At 37.3% G+C, this 25,247-nt stretch overlaps 1 protein-coding gene across 4 annotated transcripts in view; it reads right to left on the reverse strand.

The window, feature by feature from the left end:
• Positions 1–4,415: 4,415 nt before the first annotated feature.
• Positions 4,416–25,247, reverse strand: part of NLGN4X (neuroligin 4 X-linked) — a 189,659-nt gene continuing 168,827 nt past the window's right edge. For all 4 annotated transcript variants that reach the window (XM_054188404.1, XM_054188401.1, XM_054188403.1 and 1 more), the window contains 3 exons: positions 19,240–19,425; positions 16,593–17,382; positions 4,416–8,176 (listed from right to left, as the gene is read on the reverse strand). In XM_054188404.1, coding sequence (XP_054044379.1) covers positions 7,327–8,176; positions 16,593–17,382; positions 19,240–19,425 — 1,826 coding nt within the window. In that variant the 3' untranslated portion in view covers positions 4,416–7,326. The remainder of the gene's footprint in view (positions 8,177–16,592; positions 17,383–19,239; positions 19,426–25,247) is intronic.

Genomic DNA, 25,247 nt, shown 5'->3' on the forward strand with positions numbered 1-25,247 from the left:
AAAAATTTTTCAATAAGCTCATTACAATGAGGGAGAGAGTAGCATTAACCAATGCTCCTTGAGTGCTGTCATTTACTTTTTTGCAGCTGATAGCCCTACAGGAAACTGAGTAAAGAGCTTGGCTGGTCCTCCCTGAGTACTGGGAAAAGCTGGCAGCACATTGCTCTTTTTGTCCTTCACTGAGAAAAGAAAAAAAATTTATCAACCACCAAACAGTTCCTATTCCTTGTTTCTTGGTCCCACCTCCAGCTTAGAGGGACCTCTAACATATACCAGTTGTCAGTGATTTCTGAGGGCTCAAAGGCCAGGGGTTATTGGGGAACTTCCCTCCCCATGTCCCCCTACCCTGCAACAGGAAAGTGAGGAAAAAGCAGATTTGGAGAATAATCCCTCTGTTGGCCTCTACGTGCAAGGTGCTTCTTCAGGCAGGACCTGTGGCTGATTTGTACTGTCATTATTCCCTATTTATTGAGTCTGGCACTTTGTCTTTCTTGGAATAAAATTATTAGAGTGTTTCTTTTGTTATTCCCTGACAGAAGCGCACACTTTACTTTCCTGTATTATCTACCATGGCAGCGCTATTATCTGGCTAAAGTAGGGCATCTTGGGATCTAATTTTATAGTTCTCAATACCCAGATGAACACTGTAGATTACGTTCAACATATCTAAATCCATATGGTATAGCATTATGACACAAAGTTTCTGTTCGAAGTCCCATTATAATCTCATTATCTGTACTGATTTCATTTGACTAGTCGCTGTAAAAATGTATCCTTTGAGATACCTTTTTCTGTTGGCCTTTCACACAGAAGAAATCCATCACATTATTTTAAGGTTGTATCATATCACAATCGTATCATATTTCTTCCTGTCAAATTAATTTAGAAACAATTTGCATTTGATGCCTATTTATTTTAAACCCTTCTTCCTGCAGTTTCTTTGCTGTTGCTTATAGGCATTCTTGAAAGCACAAATCCCATTAAAACTACTTTTGCAATATCATCTTCATTTCCTGAGATCCACAAACTCCACTCTAGGTTCTGAAGTGATATACCTAGTGACTGAAGTGTACTAAGCAATCATGCAGCTGCTCTCTATTAATCTGCACATCGTTGCCTTTAAAAAATAACCACCAGTGCAGGATACTGGAACATGATCCTCAGTATCTGCAGGTTCTATGAATTTTACCTTGGGTCTTGTTTACATGATGTAGTGAAATTTTAATGCATGAAAATGGTAATTGTATTTATTTCCCCAGACATGTGAAACAAGTCCCCACCAAGTGAAAAGCAGTATACCATGAATTCTTGTCATACAAGGCTAACTATGCCAGCACCCTATTAGTGTGTTCTGATAGGAGAATCAGGAAATATGAATGGCTTAGAAAGGTTTTTGTGTTTTGGTGATACAGTGTCTTTAACTGTATCTAAACAAGAATTAAGAACAATGACCTTTTAGGGTTTGAGAAATCTTTCTGTGGGATACCATGACAGACTAATTTAATTTATCTTTGATTAAAGATCAATATAGAGAAGAAATGAATGCCAACACTGAATAATAACAATATTATAAACTGCAGAGTAACAGAAGAGCCTGGCTCCAAGCTGACACTTCCCTCTAAGGCAAACACTATGCCAAACCAAAGCTGTTGGTCTGGCACGAAGTGCAGACAGCCATAGAGATTGATGTATGTCAAGGATGATGAATATTGTTATGTAAATACTTCTTCAGTGGAACTTTTTTAACACTAAAAGCAGCAAGGAAAATAACAGATGAAAAATGCTTTCTCACAGTCATACAGCATAGGATGGAACAAATCTAGGACTAAACTTAACTGTTGTGACAGCAATAAAACCCACGTGGTAATATATTAGTACCTCTCAAGGAAGTATTTGATGAAATAGTGACAAAAAATATGAGATTACATGAAATGAGTGAGGGTTGTGAGTTAGGTACAGCAAAAAACATGACATCAGACACCAAAAGCTGAGAAAAGAGGAAGTGGTCTCTGGAGATGCAATACTTTTAAAACAAAACAGAGATAAAGTTCACTATATTTTTGTGCCATATCTTTGAATGTTGGAGAGAAACATAACTCTGCTGTCTAATCTAAGTCAAAGTCAGTATATGCCAGTTCTGTGTCTGGCTCTTCATTTAAACCTGGACTCTTGGGAATAGGACTACACTGAAGCATCCTGGTAACCCATAATCCCTGATAAAAGGCAGTAGAGGAAGAACTTTTTATGCTTTCAGCACTTGAGGGTCTTCATGGAGGAGGGAAAATAGAAGGATGTCAACTATTTCATTTCTCATCTACATAAGTGGATATTCCAGAAATTACTAGAACTTCCTGGAAAAGTTTTGCTATTCTTTGTGGGAAAGGGGTGGAAAATGAAGTTGGGAAAATGTAGGTATTGCAAAAATTTGTCACATTTCCATTGAAAAAAATGGAATGTACCTAATTTATTACATGCTTATTTTACGTTTGATTAGTTGGAATATTAATGCATATTCTCCTTAATAACCACTGTGTCTCAGAGGAGCTGCAGTTCACTTGTTTTATGACAACATTCTTTCTCTGGTCTGGACTTTGTGACTGGATTGTCATCTGTGAGTTATCTGTGTTTCTTTACCACAGTAAAATTTGAATGAAGTAGACTGGGTGGGCTACAAAAAACTGAGAAAGCATAACTTCCTTAAAACATAACTTTTAGAAGACACAGTGAGGAAGGACCTTGGTGGCCACAGTGGAACACCAAACAAAATAGTTTGAATCAAAACTTCATCCCAAAGTGAAATGTTATTTATTATGCTACAGCTCAAACAAGATGTTTAGACATTTCCAAACCCCTTCCTTATTTTTCATTTGCATTAATAAAAGGTTGCTTTTCAGTCTAATTTGAGGTGCTGAGAAGCATTTTAACATATTATGATATTAAATACATAATATCATAATTTCTAGTGGGATGGAAATCCCAGATTTTACCAGCTGCTAATGGTCTCTGGAGGGATTCAGGCTGATGAGGTTTGTGATGTCAAACAGCTGTAGATGAAAATACGAGAAACAGTTGACAATAATTAAATAATACAAATGTAAAACTACAAATCTGAGACAAGCACATAATCGTGATGGTATTATTTCATATGATTCTTACGTGATATTAAATACCATTAAGTTGTCATACTCTTAGCAAAGTCAAAATAGAAACATTCTAATCTGCAGATTTATATTTCAGACAGTTAAGAAATAAAACAACACAATATTTAGTTAGCATGAACAAACTTCTGAAGCTTTTCTTTTTTTTTTTTTAATGTGAAATTGATTAACTGAAAAAAGGTGATTTATTGAGTTCACCCAGCAATTTAAGGTGAATGATTCACAGAAATGACACAATTGTAACCCCTTTTCTTGTGTATGAATTATCTCAGAGCAAGCCGTGGAATTTCAAAGTGTACCTGTAATTAAACATATTTGCTGAACAATTCTAAATCTGCAGTTTATTTGCAAAAGCTTTATATACAAATTTCATATTCAAAATTCAAGCTGCTTGATTAGGTCAGTAGGCACATAATGTTTCTATCTCAGAAGCTTGATTCTTCATATCAAAAATCCGATATGAATCATTCAGAATTTGCTTTTTGCAAATACTCTTCAATAATATGCTCAAAATTCATCAAACATTATTGTTAGTACCTCTATTCAGCAGAATAGTTACAGAAAGCAAACAATACCCATCCCAAATTGCTAAAATGTCTATGTACCTTTCCAGTGAAAGGAAACCTTGCTGATAAATGGAATTTAACAGTGTAAAAGAACAAACTGTATTTACTTACTCGGCTTTTGAAGGAAGAATGATATTAATGTACCTGCAATATATGTAAATCCCTTAAATATATATGAGTAACTTATATTGCTACTCCTACATATTTTTTTCTAACAAAACTCATTGTTTATCTAAATTTTAAGTATAAAATAAAAGTATTTTTACTTCTGGAGCCTGGATTTATTAGGTTTATCTGAATTATTTTGATCCCTAATTTGGAAGATACATTTTTCAGCTGCTAAGCCACACACTAATATGGGAAGCTGCTTTCTTAAGCTTTTTTTCAGTGCTACAGAAAATACTAACAGAACAATTAAACCATTGCTTCAATGGGAGTTGCAGTGCTTACAGGTAAAAAATATATGGAACTTATTCTCTTATATCTTCATTGTCTTGAGTTTCTTTCCTTTTACTGGCAGGCTTATAGAACTACAAAAGCCATGAAAATTCAATGCTAACTTAAAAGTGCAACCTCTGTTATTTTAATATTTTTGTACTGTGTATCAAGGCATTGTTTACATTAGATAATGAAATGGAGATGGGGCAGAAAACACACCTCTGAAAGACTTTCTACACAAAAGGATGAACACGTAGTTCTTTGCACAAAGCATTAGAAAATACTGTGATATTTTATTATTAAAAATGCTGCTGAAAAGTTTATACATATGTGTCCAGCCATATATATCTTCTATCATTACTTAAGGCAAAAAACAAAAAATTGCAAAACAATAACAGAAGAAACCATTAAACCCTGCGTGCCTCTTAAGGTCAAGAATATAAGCCTGGGAAAGTAACTTTTGTTTTTCTTTTACAGTTTGCAAAGTATATTTTGATATCATTATATAGAATTCTATGAAGACCCTATAAATCTGTTCCCTCTATAAATCATACATCAGTCCAGATGTATCAAATTATTAAATCAACTTGATTGTAATTACTTTTAAAAGCTAAAATCATTCACTTACAGGAACTTTTTTTTTTTTACCCAAATGTCACAAGCCTGACACAGTACTGTACATATTGCTAGCAGAAGACAATTGGAAGTACTAAACAAATACTTTAATTCACATTACAAACATACCCAACTGATTATGATGCCAAGCATCATTACCTTTTTTTATTTTTTTCTTTTTTTTCTTTTTTTTTCTTTTTTTTTTAACCTTTTTTTAAAGAGTTATGAACTGCTGCATCTCAGCTGAGGCATTACATAGGTGGTGGAAATGGCCTGGTATAGAGTCAGCGTTACTCAACATTATGTGATGGATCAGTGAAAAAAAAAATCAACAGTTTTCCGTTTGCTACTAGTTGTACTTTGGGGTTCTTTCTTCATCACATTCCAACCTGAGCATCCAGGTCAGGTTTATAGCACATTTATTACAGGTAAAGGATTATATCAGCCACATGTTGCATTTTTATCATGTCATTAACTTTCTTTTTATTTCTTTCCTTCAGAATCTGTTTTACTGCCTGCTACAACAAGGAATTGTGCAGATGAATAGACCTCAGTGAATCACCTTGTCTTTGATTTTATTTGTAGGGGTGACTATTCCAAGACATTTTATTAGAAAACAAAAAGCATAGAAAATAAGAAGAGGTACAAGGCATCTTGTGTTAGATACTTATGGGACGTATGATATTGATGCAGCTTAGTCGTGAGTTAATAATAGAAAATACATCTGGGATAATCATGTTCAAGTGCAGACCAATTTGTTCAAATATCTTTGGTTACTATCTCTCGATGATGGAGTAACTTTCAAAGACAAAATATAAAGCAATCTTCATCTGCGAGAACTTATTTCTAGCTTTTCACATTCAAATCAGTTGTTTGAATCAAACCGCTAAGTTGCTTTGTTTGGTAGCTCTGCTTGGCACCTTGTTTTCTAGTTAAGGAAAGGCAGAAGGGAATAATCAGCTACGAATTTTGCCCTTCCCGAGAGTGATGCTCTCTGGGATTTTCCCTTTTATTCAGACGCAGAACAGCTGATGACATCTCTGCTTCTCTCTCCCCAGTGTTAACTGACTATGGGACTGCTGCGTAATAAATCAGCAAAAAAAGTATTTTCTGACAGGTACGCTCTCACAAAACAGGATACTGGGCAGAGAAGTTCTTTACACACTGATCATTTTGAACATTTTAAAAAACAGCCAGCCAACCAACCCACCATTTCCCCACTTTCAGATTGTGGGTTTATTTCATTTAGCAAAGCTAAGAAGGTGCTTTCTCAACTGAGATTCCGCTGCAACGCTGGTGAATATAGAGCTAGGTTTCCTCAGAAAAGGCTGACCAAAACACAGGCTTTCTTTGCTTTTCTCAGGGCACAAAACTCTTCCTAATGTATCACAATAACCAAGAACTACAAACTGGACTTTGAATATATATTATCGGATGTTTCTTGGTTCAGTTCAACAAGCTTAAAATAGTAATTATTTTCTTTTGAGGTTTTTTTTCCTCCATTTTCCAATCCATTGCTGAAAGGCTAACACAAAATTAAATTATAGAAAAAAAAGTTTCAGAAAAGAACAACAATCTCCTATGAATACTTTAACATGCACTAGTGTAACCTGTAAGAGAAAATATGCAGGTCACACAGACAACTGTATCCTCTGCATGACACCATGGCCTCATATAAATGAAATATGTTAGAAAAAACTCATGTTTTTTGTTTACCACTAGTAATTAAGAAGAAATTCCTCCTTTGGGCTTGGAGGAAACAGAGGTGATATGACTAATGTATATACACATAGGTCACAACAGAATGCACAATCTTTCTAAAAGCTCTTTTCAAACTGAAAACATCAATAAAAGCTTCTTTTTTTTGTTTGTTTTTAAACTCACAGCTATGTACATTTTTACAAAGTATCTTTAAATATAGTTCAGGCTGGCAAGTCATCTCTTTGCACAGAACTATACGTATTTTACTGCATAGTCAGTCCTCCTCTTTTTTTTTCATTTTTGTTTTTAATAATAAAATTCTATTTCCCCCGTCTGGATTACAGCTTCATATGCTGGGTAAAAGCCCGTGGTGATGTCTTTGTTTTAACAAGGGCCATTCATGGTATGGCACATAAAGAATTTTTTTAATTATTTTATTTATTAAAAAAAAAAACAAACAAAACCAAAACACCTGTACAGTCACTGTCTCTGTGTTCCAGAAGACTCTGCTTTGCTTCCTACACTCAAAACACCATTTTAAGTGACTTCTTCTGGCCTCAACTCTCAATCAAAGTGGCTGAGATCTTAAAGCAGTATCGTAACAGCAATGTACACTTTTCACATTTCACAGGGTTTGTAGTTGATCTTTAACATCAGAGAGAGTTTCTGTGGGAAGGATCAGTAAGAAAATAATGACTGTCCTTCTCTTTTACTTGTTTTTACTTTAGATTTTGACAAGGTGTTCAATTGATGGTATTATAACTTTTTCCTCTTCTTTTTTTCTTTTTTTTTTCTTTTTTTTTTCTTTCTTCCAAGTGGCTTGTGAGGGTACAGGGGGAAGGGCTGAGCTATACCCTAGTGGTCGAATGTCCATGGGGCAAATTTGTACTGTTTTGTCCTCCACTGAAGGTGTTGAAAGTATGCAAAGGCTGCATTCCTGTTAATGTATTTGGAATCATGGTTATGGTGTTGGGTGTCATTAACGGGATGTCGTCTGGGGACCTTCTCAAAGTAAGCGTGTAGTCAGGCGGACAGGTTAGTCTCAGTGTGTCATGGGCCTGCAGCGATTCACACTCGTGGTCATGTTCTAGCTGTTTCATCTGCAATGACATAATCTCTTCATTTTGTATGTGCGCGATATCATTGGTTGTGTTCCTCTGGGGGCTAGGCCGCCTGTGAGTCTCGTGACGCCGCTTGTCCTTCTTGTAATATAAAGCAGCAAAAGCTAAAATATTGAGGAACAGCAAGGATGCCCCCACAGCAATAGTGACGCTCAGCTCTGTGGAGTAATCTCGCTTGTTTTCTATCAGAACTGTCGTATCCTCTGGAGCTGTTTTATGGGTGTCTTTTGAATGTTTGGGATTGTTGGCAGGTGTCATTGCTGGACGCTTGGTGGCTGGCCACAATTTACCAGGAGAACGTCGCGTCACATAAGGAAATGATGTCATGTCAGGAGGGGGAACTTTAGTTGTTGTGGAAACGTACTGAAATATTTCATTCAGGTTGTGAAGGTGCGGTACTAGCTCCAACCAGAAAGCAACTTTTGTTGCTCGGTAGTGGTCACGAACTCGGGGTTTCAGGCCAATATGCAGATAAAGCTGGTCTTTAGGATTGTATTTGGACCAGGCCACTTCTTCAAAGCGGTTGGGTTTTGTGTGGATGAACTTTGTGTCCTGTGGAACAGGCTGGTTTGGATCTCTACAAAAATAAAAACAAGCAATATTATAGTCAGTAAAAAGAACAAAACCAAAAACAAACACCAAAACCCCCTCTATCCTTTAGTTAACCGTTTATCTGATAATTAACATAACCTAAAAGCAGAAGCTAAAAAAACCTCCCGAACTTAACAACAGAATAAAGAAACAAAAGAAAAATTACTTACTGTACAGTGATTCTCAGACACTATAATACTTTTTGACATGAAAACAAAGAAAGGGTTGTGTTTCAGGTCCCAAAAGCTCATCTGAAGTTCAGTATCATATTCCAATGCTATTTTAGATAGGTAACAACTACCTTTCCCCATAGTAAAGGTGTAGGTTCAGCTCTTCTCAGTGTTTGATATTAACTTTACCACTTAAGATACCACTAGTTCCACTGCTGTAAGTAGTAAATATGGATATCTAATCCCTATGGCAATGTTGGAAGTCCATGTGACCATAAGAATTTATACTAGCTGTGTATATTACATAAAAAACTTTAAAACACAAAGTAGCAGGGCTAATACATGTAATTGGGAACTATTTCTCTTTGTGTTCCTTTACTGAACTATTAGTCCCCTTTCATTCAAGTATCTACTTTAGGGAGAAGCCTTTGAAGTATTTGTATATTACAAATCTTAATTTGCATTAGGAGATTACTATTTGAAAGTTCTGTGTGCTCATTGCTACTAAATAACTACATTTACTGGCCGTAAAACAGTGAGCCTTAATTCTGTCCTGGTTTGTAGGGATGAGAAATATATTAGCTGAGATCAATGTGTTTTATAGTAGTTAAGTAGTAGTAGAACTAAGAGTAGTATGTTACTCAGAGATAATTTCAAAACTGGTAAGCCAAATATTTAAATGAAATTATACTTTTCCCATCTTTTCTTTTTTCTTTTCTTATAGGTTCAGAATAAAGACAAACCAATGGCACAAAAAGCATTTAAATGTGTCTATGTACCCTTATAATTTCAGTAAACCTTACACAGATATGTTTTCCTCTTGGCATGAAAACATATAGAAATGCAAAATTAATAATACTTAATTTAATATTCTGTTGGGCATGAGTTTGAATCTTCTTTTACAGCAAAGCACATTTTCTGGGACTTTGTGATATATTATACTGAGAGCACATGATTCATTTTCTCCGAGAACTTTCCATTCTCCTTTCCATTCCCATATGCATTATTTTATTTCCTGTGAAAATGATTCTAATATTTTCCTTTTCTTCCAATATACTGTTATGCATGTTACGGGAATACAAAGACCCATTGCTACAGATTTTAAAGCATCTTAATTTTTTTCTTTTTCCATTTTCAAAAGTTCATGAACATGATTGCCTCTCTTAGCATTCCTTTTCTGTTTGTAAAGAGCTACTCTTTAGTTCATAAACCAGACTGCCAATTTAACTTTAATAATCTCATTATTTTTGTTTTCATCTGTTTGCCTGAAAAAAAAATTATCTTACCTTTTTTTGAGTGAAAGGAAGATTTTTTTTTTTCTATATAATTTTGGTACTGTGTTTTACTTATGCTTGGGGGTTTAGGTGTCCAGGGTTTTTTTATATGGTTGGTTTGTTTTTTTAATATTGTACTGTATCAAATCTTTCCCATCTCAATAAGATATAAACTAGGGGTTCCAGAACTGCAAAGCATTTTTCTTGTCAGCAACTTAAAATCCTGCAAGAGTTACAGCACAAAATACATCTTGTGTTCTCTCCACTTGCTGTTTTGATTCACACCACAAAAGACTCTGGGAAGAGTCCTACAGAAGATGTATAAATTAAGCTAGCTCGTGTAAATGAGTTTGCACTTGATACACAGTACTCAAGATGAAGAAGCTGAGCGCTCATTTCAACAAACAAAGCTGGACATGCACTTTTTTTTAGTTCTTTTTTTTTTCTAATGGCCCTATAGAAATGACAGCAAATACCTCCATCTACCTCCATCTCTTCTTTTTAACTATACCTATTAGGAATAGACAATTATGCCGCCACCTCCTCCAAACACAAGAGACGAAATTAAATTACATGAGGGTAGTCTTGTATTTCAGGATTTGTTTACATGGCAGTGTGTGGGCATGAAGCTGTCCATTGAAACAAGGAACAGAAAAAAAAATCAGCCAACCCTACAAGTAATTTCTTTGCTGAGGGTATCAGAACCCTACCATTGGCATCAGTTCTAGGGTTGATTACTTAATAACTGAATAAATGGTCTGAATATTCTCTCTGAATTTGGAGCAAAGGCATTTAAATGATTTTTTTTTTTTCCCCACAAGAAAATGGAATAACTATGTCCAGGCATAAATAGAGGATCTAATAATGCATCTTGGTTTTACAGGCTAATGATAATTTACCAAAAATATTCAGTGGATATAAATAAGAAGAATTTTACTTTCTTGGTCCCTCCTCCTATGTACACTATTCATAAAATCATAAGGATGCAACTTATGACATGTTAAATTTTTTTCTTGAGAAGTTGGGCAGCTTACCCTATTATGAACACTTTTCCAGTATTATATATAGGCATGAAATATAGATGTACATAAAATCATTTCTCCTACCGAATCAGATGTTTGACAAAACTTTTGATCTCTTACTTTAACTTCACATTTCCTTTTGCTTTTTCTAGCCTCTCACATCACCTTTGTGTTTCTGGACACTCTTGAGGCTCAAGTGTGTAATCTCAGAACAAAAGGCTGCTAGGAGACCTTCCTTTAAAAACACATTGCAATCCTGTTGGCAAAAATATACTCTGAAAAATATATTTTCAGTTCTGTACTTCTTCCAGTAATGGCTCTCATAGGGACTAGATAACTTGTTTCCCAATCCTACTAGTTGGCAGGGAGCCTTTTGTTTTTTCTTCATCCTATTGCTAGATCAAAGTTGATGATGGTTGTTATTCATTTTGCATTCCAATTATTTATTTTCACCACCTAATTTAAACAGCTACTCCATCAAAAATGCCCCCGTAATGAAATGACTGAACTCCTCTTCCATGTGATAGAAGACCATATGAGGGTGTTCCTTGTCCTATCTAAGGTATTTTTTTATTAATGTGCAGAATCATCTGATTTCATCTGTCACTTTTTTTCCACACGTTTTACTTAATTTAACGTGTTGGTGTTCATTGATTTTTTCTCAGGTGATATAAAGCAAATGTGTCTGCAATGAATGCTGCCTGGAGAGCAACACACGTTCCTGTTCAGAAGGTGATTTGGTAGCTGACCTGGAGGGCAAATGAGGGAACTGAGTATTTCATATCTGGGGATATTGGCATGGGAAGAATGATGGGAAATCCTAGAAGCAAAGAATTTTTTTGTTTGGAAGAGACCTTTAAGATCATCAAGCCCAAACATTAACCTAGCACTGCCAAGTTACCACTAAACCATGTCCCTAAGCACCAAATCTACACATCTTTTAAATACCTTCAGAGTTGGTGACTCAACCACGGCCCTGGGTAGCCTGTTCCAATACTTGATAACCCTCTCAGTGAAGAAATTTTTCAGAATATCCAATCTAAACCTCCCCTGGCGCAATTTGAGGCCATTTCCTCATGTCCTATCGCTTGCTACTTGGGAAAAGAGACCTACCCCACCTCGCTATAACCTCCTCTCAGGTAGTTGTAAAGAGCGACAAGGTCTCCCCTCAGCCTCCTTTTCTCCACGCTAAACAACCCCAGTTTCCTCAGCCACTCCTCATAAGACTTGTGCTCTAGACACTTCACCAGATTCATTGCCTTTCTTTGGATTCGCTCCAGAATCCCAATGTCCCTCCAGTAGTGAGGGGCCCAAAACTGGACACAGTATTCGAGGTGCAGCCTCACCAGTGCCAAGTACAGGGGGACAATCACTTCCCTGGTCCTCCTGGACACATTATTTCTAATACAAGCCAGGATGCTATTGGCCTTCTTGGCCACCTGGGCACACTGCTGGCTCATATACAGTCAGCTGTCAACCAACACCCCCAGGTCCTTTTTTGCCAGGCAGCTTTCCAGCCACTCTTCCCCAAGCCTATAACGCTGCATGGGGTTGTTGTGACCCAAGTGCAGGACCTGACTCTTGGCCTTGTTGAAGCTCATGCCATTGGCCTTGGTCTGTTCAGATCACTCTACAGAGCCTTCTTACCCTCAGGCAGACCAACACTCTCACCCAACTTGGTGTCATCTGCAAATTTACTGAGGGTGCAGACTCGATCCCTTTGTCCAGATCATTGATAAAGATATTGAACAGAACTGGCCTCAGTACTAAACCCTGGGGAACACCACTTGTGACCAGCCGCCAACTGGATTTAACTCCATTCACCAGAACTCTTTGGGCCCAGCCATCCAGCCAGTTTTTAATCCACTGAAGCATACGCCCATCCAAGTCATGAGCAGCCAGTTTGTCCAGAGGAATGCTGTTGGAAGCGGTGTCAAAAGCTTTACTTCTTTAGAAGTTTTCTATTATCGTGAATTCCATATAACATGCTGAAATACCATTCATCTTTTAACTACTTCTGCGAGAGCATTAACGATCAGTAAGGACAATGGAACTGTTACTTTAATGCTCTTAAATTGTTTTATTCTTCTTGTGTCATTCTCTAACTTCACTGGAGAGCAAAATGTCAACAGTTACATACTAAGTCATTCTCCAAAACACTGAAAGGCCCCTTGATCATTTATTTTCTTTCAGCAGTCCTCTTTTCTCCATATGGAAAAAAAAAATATATATATAAAAAAACTGTGTGACATTTCTTCATGCTTCCACTGATTTTTCATATTGTCACAGTATCAATAATGGTACAGCCATTACCACCTGAAGCACTGTTACGCAGGCATATTTTCCCTTGCCTCCTTTCCTCACTTATCACCAGGTCCCACTGTTGCCACGCTCCCAGTCAGCTATTACAACTACTAAGGAAGCAAACCGTAAGTACACTGTTTTATTTGACTAACACAGATTGGCCATTGGAGACAGTTATTTCTTCAGACGAAAACATCAAAAAGAAATGCAACAGCCTCATAAAGGAGTTCACAGAGAATTGATTTGAAAACACACTTTAATCATTGTAGGTTTAATTGTGTCTTTCATTCGAAAGCCAAAATAAATATAAAACACAGACATCCTTAATAACTGAGGTTTTTTCTTCAGAATCAATGGTAGTAAAATAATTCAGGAGTGCTTATCCGAATTACAAAGAAAACAAGGATACATCCTTTAGGCTTTTATCTTTCCCATCACCAACCTCAGTAGAGTTGGATAGATGGGAGCAAAAATAGAGTATTGTAACTCCTCAAAAGATGGTAATTTTTAGAAAACCAATAGGCGCCTCCAATGAGAGCATGGCTTTATATATACTCTATTAAACTTCAAATCCTTCACAAGAGTGTAGCTGGCAGCCTATCTGTGAAGTATTAGCACACATCTCCTCATGTCATTCACTGTCCCCCTGCTGATGTGTCTGTGAAGGATGTAACATGGCTTTAATTAAGAGAATATTTGAGCATATAAAATTACCATTACAGTTAGGATAGTACTACTGGCAGCAGACTGAATCTTTAAGTGTACCTCTTAATGAAGCTCTCACATATAGTTTTGCACGTAGAGGAATCAAAAGCCATATTTTCATGTCATTTTTGTAGCCCAAATGTAGTTTCTCACACCTACTCTGTGACAAATTGCTTTTCTATTTCTAAGGCATGTTAGAAACATAGTTTTGAAAAGCCAAAATGACTGTTAATGAAAAAAAAGTTATAGCAAGGCAGAAAATGGAGGATCAGCAAAACACAGCTTCCAAGTATTAATTTCAAGCGTGATCCATATGCCATTAAACAGTCACTTTATTGTCACCTCCTATTTGCTTGCTTCAGTAACTGACTTCAAAGTAAAACACAATAAAAGCACTGTGCCTTATGCTGTGTCTTTGACACCTAGTGATTTTACAGGACTGACCTGCCCTTCAAACCCAGTCTTGGCAGCAGGCCCATTAAGCAATGTGTGTTTTTTAGCAGCAGGTGGCATGTCAGTTAAAAGCCCAGCACAGTCCATCAGAATGATGCACCACCTGAGCTGTAATTATACAATAAGTACCTGGATGCAGCCTCTGTAGGAGAGTCATCAAGATGGAAAAGTGTCAGAGACATTAAAATTAAATAAATAAATCTGCAGTTTTAATGTTCAAGGGTCACCTACAGGGAAACGTGGAATAATAAACTCTCGCAGTCAACAGATTTTTCATAGGTGTTGCCATGGGTACAAACACAAAGAAAACCAAGGTCTATCAGAATAAGGATGGGAAACAATCAATTGAAAAAAAAGGTGGGAAAAACACAAAACAAAGACCCAAACAGCACAGTCTTGAACCATATACATTTTTTTGAGAGTTGGAGACCTGAGTGGGCACATGGATTTCAGATCGCATGTGCGAGGGTAGAGAGGAGAACGGTTACCCTAGGTATGTCCCCTGTTGCCCTAGGTTTGGGGTGCTACAACATTCCCTTTTCCCTTGGAGGGACCAGAGGTGCAAAGAAAATGTAATCTTAAAATATTATTTTCCTCCAAGTATTCTCTTGTACTATCCAGAAAAATTAATCATTGTTCATGTAAACAAAGAAAAAAAACAGCAAGGTAATGCATCTTGGGTTGCACTTTTCCTTTCCTTGTGAAAACTGATATTTTACAGCTAGAGGTCATTTTTAATGACACATCTTTCAGACCGTCTATAAAGGGGCAAGTTTGTAACAGAAGATACATCCCACTCCTGCCTCATCAACAATGGTGAAGTTTCAGAAATGACTAATGGCTCTCCCAAAACACTTGTTGTGCCTTTAGGTGTAGTATGACAATGGGTTCATAACCAGAGAACTTGGTGATGGCACGTACAGCCTGCTGAAATTAGGTTTCAAGTAGCAACAGCTGGAAAGTGCTTGCAATTCCGATTAATGGTGGCAGCTGGGGCTGTGAGAAGCTCCTGTCAGCCTCAAAAATTGTTTAAATATGACTACAGGGAATAGTCATAAAGTAATTTTAAATAATAGTGAGACGGTGGAGATCTTGCATCTCCATAATAATTTCCATGATGTATATACATGAGGATCTGAAGTCCTCTATGTATATGTGTCACTTCATCTACACAAATAAAGGCAGACTGAGGGCATAATCATCTTTCTGAGTGTGCAGTACAGCCAGCATGTGGCATTCTGTGTCCATAAACCAAGCTTTCGTCCTGAAGTTTGTCCATCCCGGTCCTGATGACTTCTTGTTGCCAAGTACATCTAAATATTCCACAGTTCATTCACTATTGTTGCAGTACTGTGGGATTTCTGCGCGCAAAAGTGCCTGTTTGCCTAAAACGCAGTGCAACAAAAGCTTTCCTTTTGCCTTGTAAATTGACCTGAAGCAGTTGGTTTTTACTCAATTCATGCTCAAGGTTTTTGTTAAGGCTGCAAAATCTCTCTCCCTCAAACGTCATTTGGCTTCATTAAAAGCTGCAAGAGCTGCTGAAGCCCCTGAGAATTTCACACTAGGCATCTCTGAATTTTTCTTCTATAGCTGCATACCATTCACTGCAGTGCAGCAGAGCTGCAGTTTCCAGAGCCCAATCCTGCCATTAAACATTCATTGGAAAGATTTATAGCCCCTTTGTGCCACAAGTATCTTTGTTTTAATTCAGTACCAAAGACTCAAGGTTAACAAAAGAGCTCTTGCTGCTCAAGTAAAACACTGCAATACTCTTTAAAGGAATGCTATAGGAAGAGAATAGAAATTATTAATAGCGCTCACAGATTAAGCTGCTTTGAGGGTTCTTTACTTGGTATTTACAACTCCATTTCAGCAAAACACTGATGTCTTTGTTTTGTTTTATAAGCAGAATTAATTTAAATTTTTAACCTTCTCAAAGCAAAATTTATATCTGAGTCTCTTCTTCATTCCAGTCAAGTACTTATTATTGCCATTATAGGCCTCAGAGGGAAAAAATCTTTCCAGTGCAGCGTCTTCCTTTCTGTTCCAATCCCTCCCTGAGTTCCCATCCCTGTGAAGGTCGCTAAAAACACAAACTTCCTTTCTTTTGTAGCAGATAAGTGCTATCTGCCTGACAGTTCCTTCTTCAAGTAGCAGACATGTTGCCTCTGATTTTTCCGTATCTTAGTGTGATGCTTTTTCTCTAAGACATGCTTTGTCTTAATAATTGCCCTACTTTTTGAATCAAAAATAAAATGCATTATTATTCTCACTGAGCTACTGGAAGAAAAGAGTTTGAGGGAACACATTAATTAAAAATCTATTAAATATGAATAAGCCCCAGTTACCTTCTCTCTTACGCAAATAGTGCTATAATACTGTTGCAAGATCAGGGTTTGAAGCCACTGCTATAGGATACAGACTATTTTAGGAGTATGTTATCAACAAAAAGGAATGCTGGAGGTCAAACTTACCCAGTTTTGGCGAAGTTAGTCCAGTATGTCATAACTACTGCACTGAGCATGACATCATTCTTGGAAAAGTTGCAGTTGAACAGTTCTGTCGGGCCAATCATAGGAATCCCAAACACATAAGGAACTTCATCACCATGAGCTGAATCAGCCCAGCTGGGTTTCATTTCACTTTGGCAATGGTGATAAAATGCATAGAAATATGTTGGAGACCCATACTGAGCATGCAGGTCAGCGGTAGCAACGGCCGGAGCAACCCACTGATGGTCTGTAAAAAGAGCAACCAGGGTCTTCCGTCTTGTTTCGGGGTTTTCTTTGTCTGCCCAGTCGGTGTACATGAATTTAATGGTCTCTCGCAGTGTATCTTTCCCTTCTGGATAACCATATAGATTGTCCACAAAATTGGAGACAGAAAAGTCAAAATCATTGGGGGATACACCATCTTCATTATCTACAATGCCATCCACAAATTTTAAACCTTCCCCTTGATTTACACCCAGCATTATATCGTAGTTAAGGAATTCCCCTTGCTCCATGAGAATCTGAGGGTCATCTGGAATCACGTCTCCATCTATGACAGGCCCAAAGGCAATGTGGTACGTGGCTGGAGTAATGGTCTGTTGAATGAGTTCTTTGTAATTCTTATTCCGAAGACATTCAACCAAATCAGTGGTATCCAGCATGTCGCAGCCCACTTTATCTGCCAATATCCGAGTGTACTTGGCAGGCTGGTAGTTCACTGCCCAGCTGGACAGGGCTGTTCCACTCTGTATGATTGCCTTTTGGAACAAACCTGCAGGTGCAAATTGTTTAAATGCAAATCCGATTATATATTAAAAACTATATAAATAAATTAAAAGCAGCTTTCACTAAGCAAAGAAAGCTTTGATTGTACAGTAACTAAAAGATGCATATACCTAAATTTCAATTCAATTTCCATATATTCTACCGACTCCTCCCTTTTTACAGTATCTCTAACAGGCTACTAATTAAAATCTCTCTTTTCTTGATGCTCACACATCTAAAGCATGAAGGTTTTCTGCTTCGAGAACAAAACTCATGCTTGTACTGCAGTTTTCTTGCATCTTTAATGGAAGTCCCTGGCTTTAGCACAGTAGTAGTCTGTAAAAAATTCTTTAAAGTAGTGGCAGCTACAAGCAATCATACCCTCTTTGCCATGTAAATGACTCTTATAAATGCGCTCTTCAGTAGTTTAAAGGTCAAATGAAAATTACACACTCTCATTTCCCTCACAGAAGCAATGCATCATAATTTGAAAAAATCTGCTCTGCTAAAATCAATTTAATAGGCTTGAGTATTCTACTCTGACATAATTTTTTCTTTACCATGTGAATTTTGTGTGTGTGTGTGTGTGTGTGTTAGTACTGCCTATATGTTGCATTAAGATATATTTACATTGGAAGAGAGTAAGACATGATCCAATATTTTTTTTTCTGGTTGTTTTATATGTATTAATATAAAGACAGATGAAAGACCCAGACTGAAGAGCTTCTTTATATCACCAGAACACTGAAAAGCAACTGGAGCTTGCTGGTGAATCCACCCGATCTGTTTTTTCCTGGTAAGATCACTAAAATGGCCTATTTTAAACTAAAATACCTGAGCCTCTTCTGCAGATGGTTTCTACTGTCAAGCTCTTGAAAAGTCAAATACAGCAACAGCTACAAAAACATTTAAAGACCTTGAAGCATTTATGGGAAAAACTGGCTGTGGTCAATATACCTTTGTGATGATTACTTACTGCACCCGTTACAAAATTTCAATTACATGATTAGTTAAGTTTTTTATAGTTCCATCTGCTTGATTTTGTCATGGCTTACTCAACAGTTATTCAATGGACCCTATTTGTATCAATAGACTAAATTGTCAGGCATAATTCTGTGCATTTCCAAATAGGGTATGTTTACCAGCAGCGCTGCTACAATTGCTTGATAGGGCTTAGTCTTCTGCCATAGATCATACATATCTGTCTGTTTTAATGTGATAAAAGTAGCATTGACCTATAAATACAATCGATATTTTGGTCTTGTCTTCTTTTATAAATTCTTTGTAGATTTCGTCTTACCACTGGGAATTTTTATGTTTCGGTACTGGTGCTGTACATCCTTGGGTTGGTTTCTTTGGAAGGTGAAGTGTTGAGGGTAGAAATCCCACAGCTCAAACACTTACCAAAATCTTAAGAATTCCGTGTGGGATCACACAGTACTTGTGGGGACTTGAACACATTTTTTTTAATAAGGTTAAGTTATGTTATTATTAAGTAAGGAAGCATCTAAATACACGTTAGGAGTATAGACAAGAGTGTGTGAAAATGAAAAAGGTCACTGCCCCTTTCCATTTTAATTAAGGCATATTCTTTGATAGAAGAGCCAGTGGAGACTGTTGATAAAGTTAGAAAAAGTATATTGCCCATGGCGTTCGTTGCATGAAATTTCTGCTATAATAGCATTTAAATTTTCATATAAAAATATTTGACTAACAAAAATACAGAATACTAACTAGTAGGTAATTTTAAAAAATTACAGACCAGTAATTCTAATTCAGCCTACCTGATATATCCATTTTTGTTACACTATAATGTTCAAAAAAAAAAAAAAAAGTGCTTTGCTCAGAAGATTAAGATTATTACCTTCTGAATAGTGAGAGAGTGTCAGGAGACTGACACAGGAAGCTCCCGCCCCAGATCCAAAAATAGTAACTCTTTTTGGGTCTCCTCCAAAAGATCCAATATTTTCTTCAATCCATCGTAAAGCTTGTATTTGGTCAAGCAATCCATAATTGCCTTTTGCAGCTTGGTCTCCAGTACTTAAAAAACCTATAAGGCAAAAAAAGATAATTTTAGTTCACCAGATACAGAATTAGCTACAGGGTATTCACATATTCACAACACATCTTCCCATCTTTTCATCTTCTGGGCTTTTTTTTTCCCTTCTTTTTTTTAAAGGTCACAGTCCTAGTTAAATGTCTCCAGTGCAGGCTGGGGAACTCATTCTGTACACTGTTTGGTTTTGCTTTGTTTTTCCCTACTGCAGAGGTCACATTTGCGAAAGATCATTATTTCCTTTTTGAAATAATTCTATATCATTGCAACAATACGGACTGAAGATTTTAAACATTTGATAACTATATGTGAGAAAGTACAGAAACTTACAAAATCATTTTTGTGCAAAGAAGTGAGATACCCAGACTTCCACTGAGAACAAGGCTCTCAAACACATTAATTTAAATGCTCCTTACCACGGCCCAAAGTTGGCCTCATCTAAATAGCTCTTTAAATTATTGTACTTGTGATATAAATATACATACTCGGAAACAGAAAAAGAAGGATGAAGAGAGTAGTAAAAGGAACAGGAAAAAGGCCTAGGAAAAAAACACACTCCAATTTCACAGAGGATATTTATTAGGAAGATAGCAGGCAAATCCTTGAAAATTCAGCCTCTGGTTGGGAGATTTTATCTGAACAAATCGGGTTTTGTCTCTTTTCTTGGAAATTGCTGGGAAAGCTGTGCTGCTATTTTTTGTTCCTGTACTGTGGTTATCAGATTTCAGAAACAAAGCATGACACTTCTGCTGCTCATCTTGCAACTGAGAACAGAATGACCAAAAGACTAGGACAGATTAATTTTGTTTTTCTGAAACCAGCTAAGGTGAAACATTGCAGTTATCCGCACTGCCTGTCATTCACAGTTAAGACCTTGTGCTACATCCAAATTACCACATTGAGCGATGTACTCTATCTTCTCTTTTTAACTCCCACAGACCTTTTTCTGTCAGACAACTGCAAGTCAGAAGTGTATTAGAAATACCTTACAGTGTATGGAAATTTTCAGATGGACATCACCGATTTAGGCATCAATGACAGCTGCTTATCAAGACAAAACAAAGAAATCACTTGGCTGGTGTTTCCAAGCTAATTATCAGTTCAGACAAATTTGCCAGAAGAGGGCTCCAGGACTCAGGAGATCTGTAGTCCTGGAGCAGTTTGAGATGAGACAGTGTAATCTTGAGCCAGTTTAGCCTGCTGTGACAAGACCTTCATGCTCCTGCAAGGGAAGCCTGAGGTCCCTAGGGAAAAAAAGGCCTTGCAGCACATTTTACCTGCTTTGACACAGGGGAATAGATCTCTCTGCACTGGCTGTAGCTATTTTTTCAGTGATAGGAAGAATGAAAATTCACAAGGTGGAAGGGGTTCACAATATGGAGGAAGCAGAAGAGAAGGAAAGTGGAGAAAAGAAGAAGAAATTAGATGTCTCGGACATTTGCACATGTATTTCCATAATGTTTTCCATTGTAAAATTCCTACCGTGAGATGCAAAATCCAGCCTCGAGGTTTAAAGGCAAGATTGCATAAGAACTGAACTCTAAATACAGAATGCTATATGGCCTACGTTATTGTGGCATAAATTTCTGCATGCAAGGTTAGGCATGATTGAATGGAATGTATTACCTTGCACCCAAAATAATCCTTTTCATATTTAATTAGTAATTATTAATAGACATTTAATGTCAGTGAGTGCCTGATGAGTCCCTGTATTTTTCACAAAACAGTTGCTTCAATTGCAGTAATACGCATCATATCCTTATTGCTAAATAGCATTCGATACGGCTTTCTCATAAAAAAGTCTCTAATAATGGCAAGCACAGTAGTTACAACAGTAGTGACATCTTTTTTCTCTCCTATACCAATGGGGAAAAAACAAACAAACTATTAATCCATAATTGCCTCAATTTTTTTCACAGATGTGTTTTTCTCTCTTTCGCATGCCTTTATTATCTTTTTAGGACTGTCAAAGAAAGAATAACCCACTTGCTGGCTTTGTTGCTGCAGCTTACCGCAATGTTCTATAATATTCTATAATTAAGCCTTTATTCAATCAGAACTATGACCTCCCTGGGAGAAACTGACTGTTGTAACCTTTAAAGCAGCATGGTAATTAATATTCAGAGCCTAAACACATTTTAGCTCTTCTAGCACCATCAAGCTGAAGCTGGTTGATCTTTGTGATTTTGAATTCTTTCCAAATGTACAAAAAGGTGACTGAGTAAAACTGCAGTCAGTGAATATCTGATGTTAGACAAATGACGATTCTTTGTTTCCTCAGTTCTCTGCTGATTCTCATTAATTGCAAGAACAAATTTTCTTAAGTTAAAAACTAATCATCATGGCAAAGTGTCAGCCCCACATGACACAAACTGAATTCATAAATCTGTCTTCTCTTGATGAGGATATATTTTCTTTCATGCTATGAATACCAGATCAAAATGTTTGTTCAAAGCCGTTTCAAGAAATTCAGGCAAGGAGTAACTATTTGTCCAGTAATATATGACACTAAGAGATTTTATTATTTTTTTTCTGTGATCACTGTGAAGATTTAAGAACACTATCTTCATGTGTTTCTCTAAAATCCTGAAATCCTGAACAAACAGGAATGCAACTTTTTTTTTTTTTCCTGAGACGGGAACTTTTACTCTATGCCTTTTATGTATATGTTTTTAAGTACAGTTAAGAATATTTCCCATTTTACGGTTTGGCATGATTTGAAGGGTATTCTGTGATCTGAAAATCCTTAGGTTGGGGTTTTGATAGAACCTGGAGGTTCTTCTTACTAGCCTAATGCAACAGAGGAAGGAATGGCAACAGCTGAATGTGCAAAACAAAGAGGTTTGAGGGTTGGGTTGTTTGTTGTTTGGTTTTTTTCCACATAACGACGCAGAAAGGAATTCACAGAAATATTCAGTTCTTGACTTTCCTTAAAAAATTATTTGGAAAAGTGACGACGTGGCTCCCCCAGTACAAAATGCCATGGATACAAACAGCTGAAAAAGAGGAATGTGAGTGCATCCCATCTGTGTTGAGTGAAATATCCTAAGTTGTCTTAGGGGACATTAGTTCCAAACTTATTTTGCCAGAGGGAAAGATGACCACCAGCCAGACTGAATAGTAACCAGGGAATGAGAGTCTTCTGAAGCAAAGGGCAGCTTGAAAAGAGGGGAAAAAGCAGCATGGCTATTTGCAAAAGTACAGAGGGGGATGTGGGAAGAAGGCAGCATCTGGATAGTGCAAGAAGTGGTCGCTGACATCGCAAACTCCCTCCAGTCTGGACAGAGCACCCTCCCCTGGGGCGCCTGCACCCAGCCAGGGTTTGTCCATGTGGTCTGACACACAGGGACCCCCTTGGTGTGTGTGAAGCCTCCTGGGGCGTTTTTTTTCCCTGTGGGGGCCGATGAGTGGTCAGGAGTGGCAGGAGCTCACCTGACGCTGGGGCAGCCATATGTCCCACACGGAAAATGGGGGAACTTCTGCTCCCTGCTGGTAACCCACATAGCCTGGGGGTGGCTCAGTGCACATCTAGCTCTGTGCATCTGTGTGTGTGAATTAGAACTTTTGGGGGTTTAGTTATAGAAGGGTGTTTAGAAATTTGCAATTGTTTACTAACCTTTCTTAAGTGTCTAGTGTTGTCGTTTACCTTTTGTATTGCTGATATATGATCCTGAAAGTATAGATCACTGCCTGCTGGTTAGTTATATGTCATTAATAAATTAATAAACTGCTTTGATACCAATGTGATTTAAACCCATCAATTGAGAAGCTTTTCCCTATGACAGTTTATTCTTGAAAAATAAATAAAAATGCATAATTTTATAAGAGGAAGCATAAAGTATTCTTGATTTGTTTTGCTGTATTATTTGTAATTAATGTTGCATTCTATTTTTTCCACATTCTTTCATGTAGAAAAAGTAATGCTGCTTTAAATTGAGGTTTCTGAAATAACGGTTGTATTTATTTTTCTCTAATTCTATTAACGGAAGCGTTGTAGATGAATGCTTTAGTTCTAACCAACTAGATTAGCTACTGCCAAGGAAGAAGAAGACTACAAATGGAAATTACTGGGATTTTTTCTTTTCCACAGCCTTTAAAACTGAATGGACTCCTAAACTACATGCTGTCACTTGCACTGTTTTGATAATGCAGTGAAGACACAAGGTTACACACAGAGCTCCTTTCGATCCCACTTACATGAGAGGAAATCCCTAGGTATGTCTTTATACTTGGTTTTCGCACTATGTCACAGAAATCTTACTAAGAGTTACTAAGAGACAAAACAAACCCCAACAAACCAGTGGTGATATTTCCCCTTTACTACTAAAAATTTCTGGGGACCCGCAGTGACAAATAGCAGGGGCCAATATCTATGAAATCCACCCAGACAGTTTACTTCTGTCCAGCTCCAGCCTTACCTCGTGGCTGGAGACCATCCCTATGTTAGCATGCCGTGCAGACCTGCAAAAGAAAGTCTATAACAGGTAGTTGGGCTTCATGTCCACACTGTACACAATTCACATACTATTTTTTACTAAGGCCTAACTGTTGCCTGGTCCCATAGGCTGAAAGAATGACCACTGGTGGACATCGTGCATAAGGGGGAGCACGTCTTCCAGCTGAGGTTCACCTGGAAGGGTCCAGGCTGTACTTTACAGAATCTCTCTGCAATGTGAAACAATGCGCAAGGAGGTGGTGACAATACTGAGGTTTTCTGTGGAAATGCACTCTTGATCTGAATTAAAACGCTAGTGTGAACATGCTCAGGATCAAAATTATATTCTTCCAACCACAGAATTTCAATTTGCAAGGAGCAGGCTCAGGTGCACCCTCATTTCAGCTGTGGACCTTGTCCAGATAGGCAAGTAACTAAGTAGGCTGCCTAACGACTATAAAGTATTTAACTTGCAGTAAATATGATATTGGAATGTAATCTATCCTAGTATTTAGACAAAAGTATTTTCAACTGAAAGTTATGTGATGATTTATGGATAGTTTATATAGATAGTGTGAGAACAGGATGAGCATGTCAAGAAGAAACATCATTCATAACTGACACCTTTGTGTCACATAGAGCTCCAGACAAAAGGAGATATGGAAGGATATTTGGATCACTGTAAACTTTAGCCACTAAGAACTCTGTGTCTAATCTATTATTTTTGGTAGTAACCTGAAAACTACTGTCGAGACAGAAAAAACCCTCCAAAAGTAGCTTCAGCTTTTAGACGTCTAGCTTTGGATTCGTTGAATTCCCATGAAAGTAATTTTCTTCCTCGGTACAAAACAGACAAATGTATATGACAAGCTTAGACCTGACACCTACCTTTTAGGCAAGTTTAGGCGAAATCAGTCCCTATCTAGAGCATAAATCATCTCTAGTACTCGCAGCTCCTGTTGCTTGGGACAGACGGACTGGCAAAAGGGCAGATTCTGCTCTATCTGCTATTGAGATGGAAATATTTAATGACTCCCCTGACTTCACTCCAGTTTTCCTGGATTTAACCAATAAAAAGTGAAGAGGAATTTGTTTCCATTTGAGGACATGTTTCATTGCTCTTTTTTACTCTGAAGTAGCTGTGCAGGAAAAGGGAGGGTTCATCTTTCAGGAATTACTATCTAGCCGTTGACACGAATAATAAATTCACTTTAAAAATAACAGAAAAAATAATTAAAATACATACACTTAGGAAAAAAAAAAACAAAGAAAAATGGGGGGAAAGAAAGCACAAGCCACCATTAAGTTAAATGCACTAAATTATGACCTAAGAACTATGGCTTCAGCTTTAGAGACCAATACAATCACGAAGATAACTGCA

This window comes from Rissa tridactyla, chromosome 1 (genome assembly GCF_028500815.1).
Source record: "Rissa tridactyla isolate bRisTri1 chromosome 1, bRisTri1.patW.cur.20221130, whole genome shotgun sequence".
NCBI classification, from domain to species: domain Eukaryota; kingdom Metazoa; phylum Chordata; class Aves; order Charadriiformes; family Laridae; genus Rissa; species Rissa tridactyla.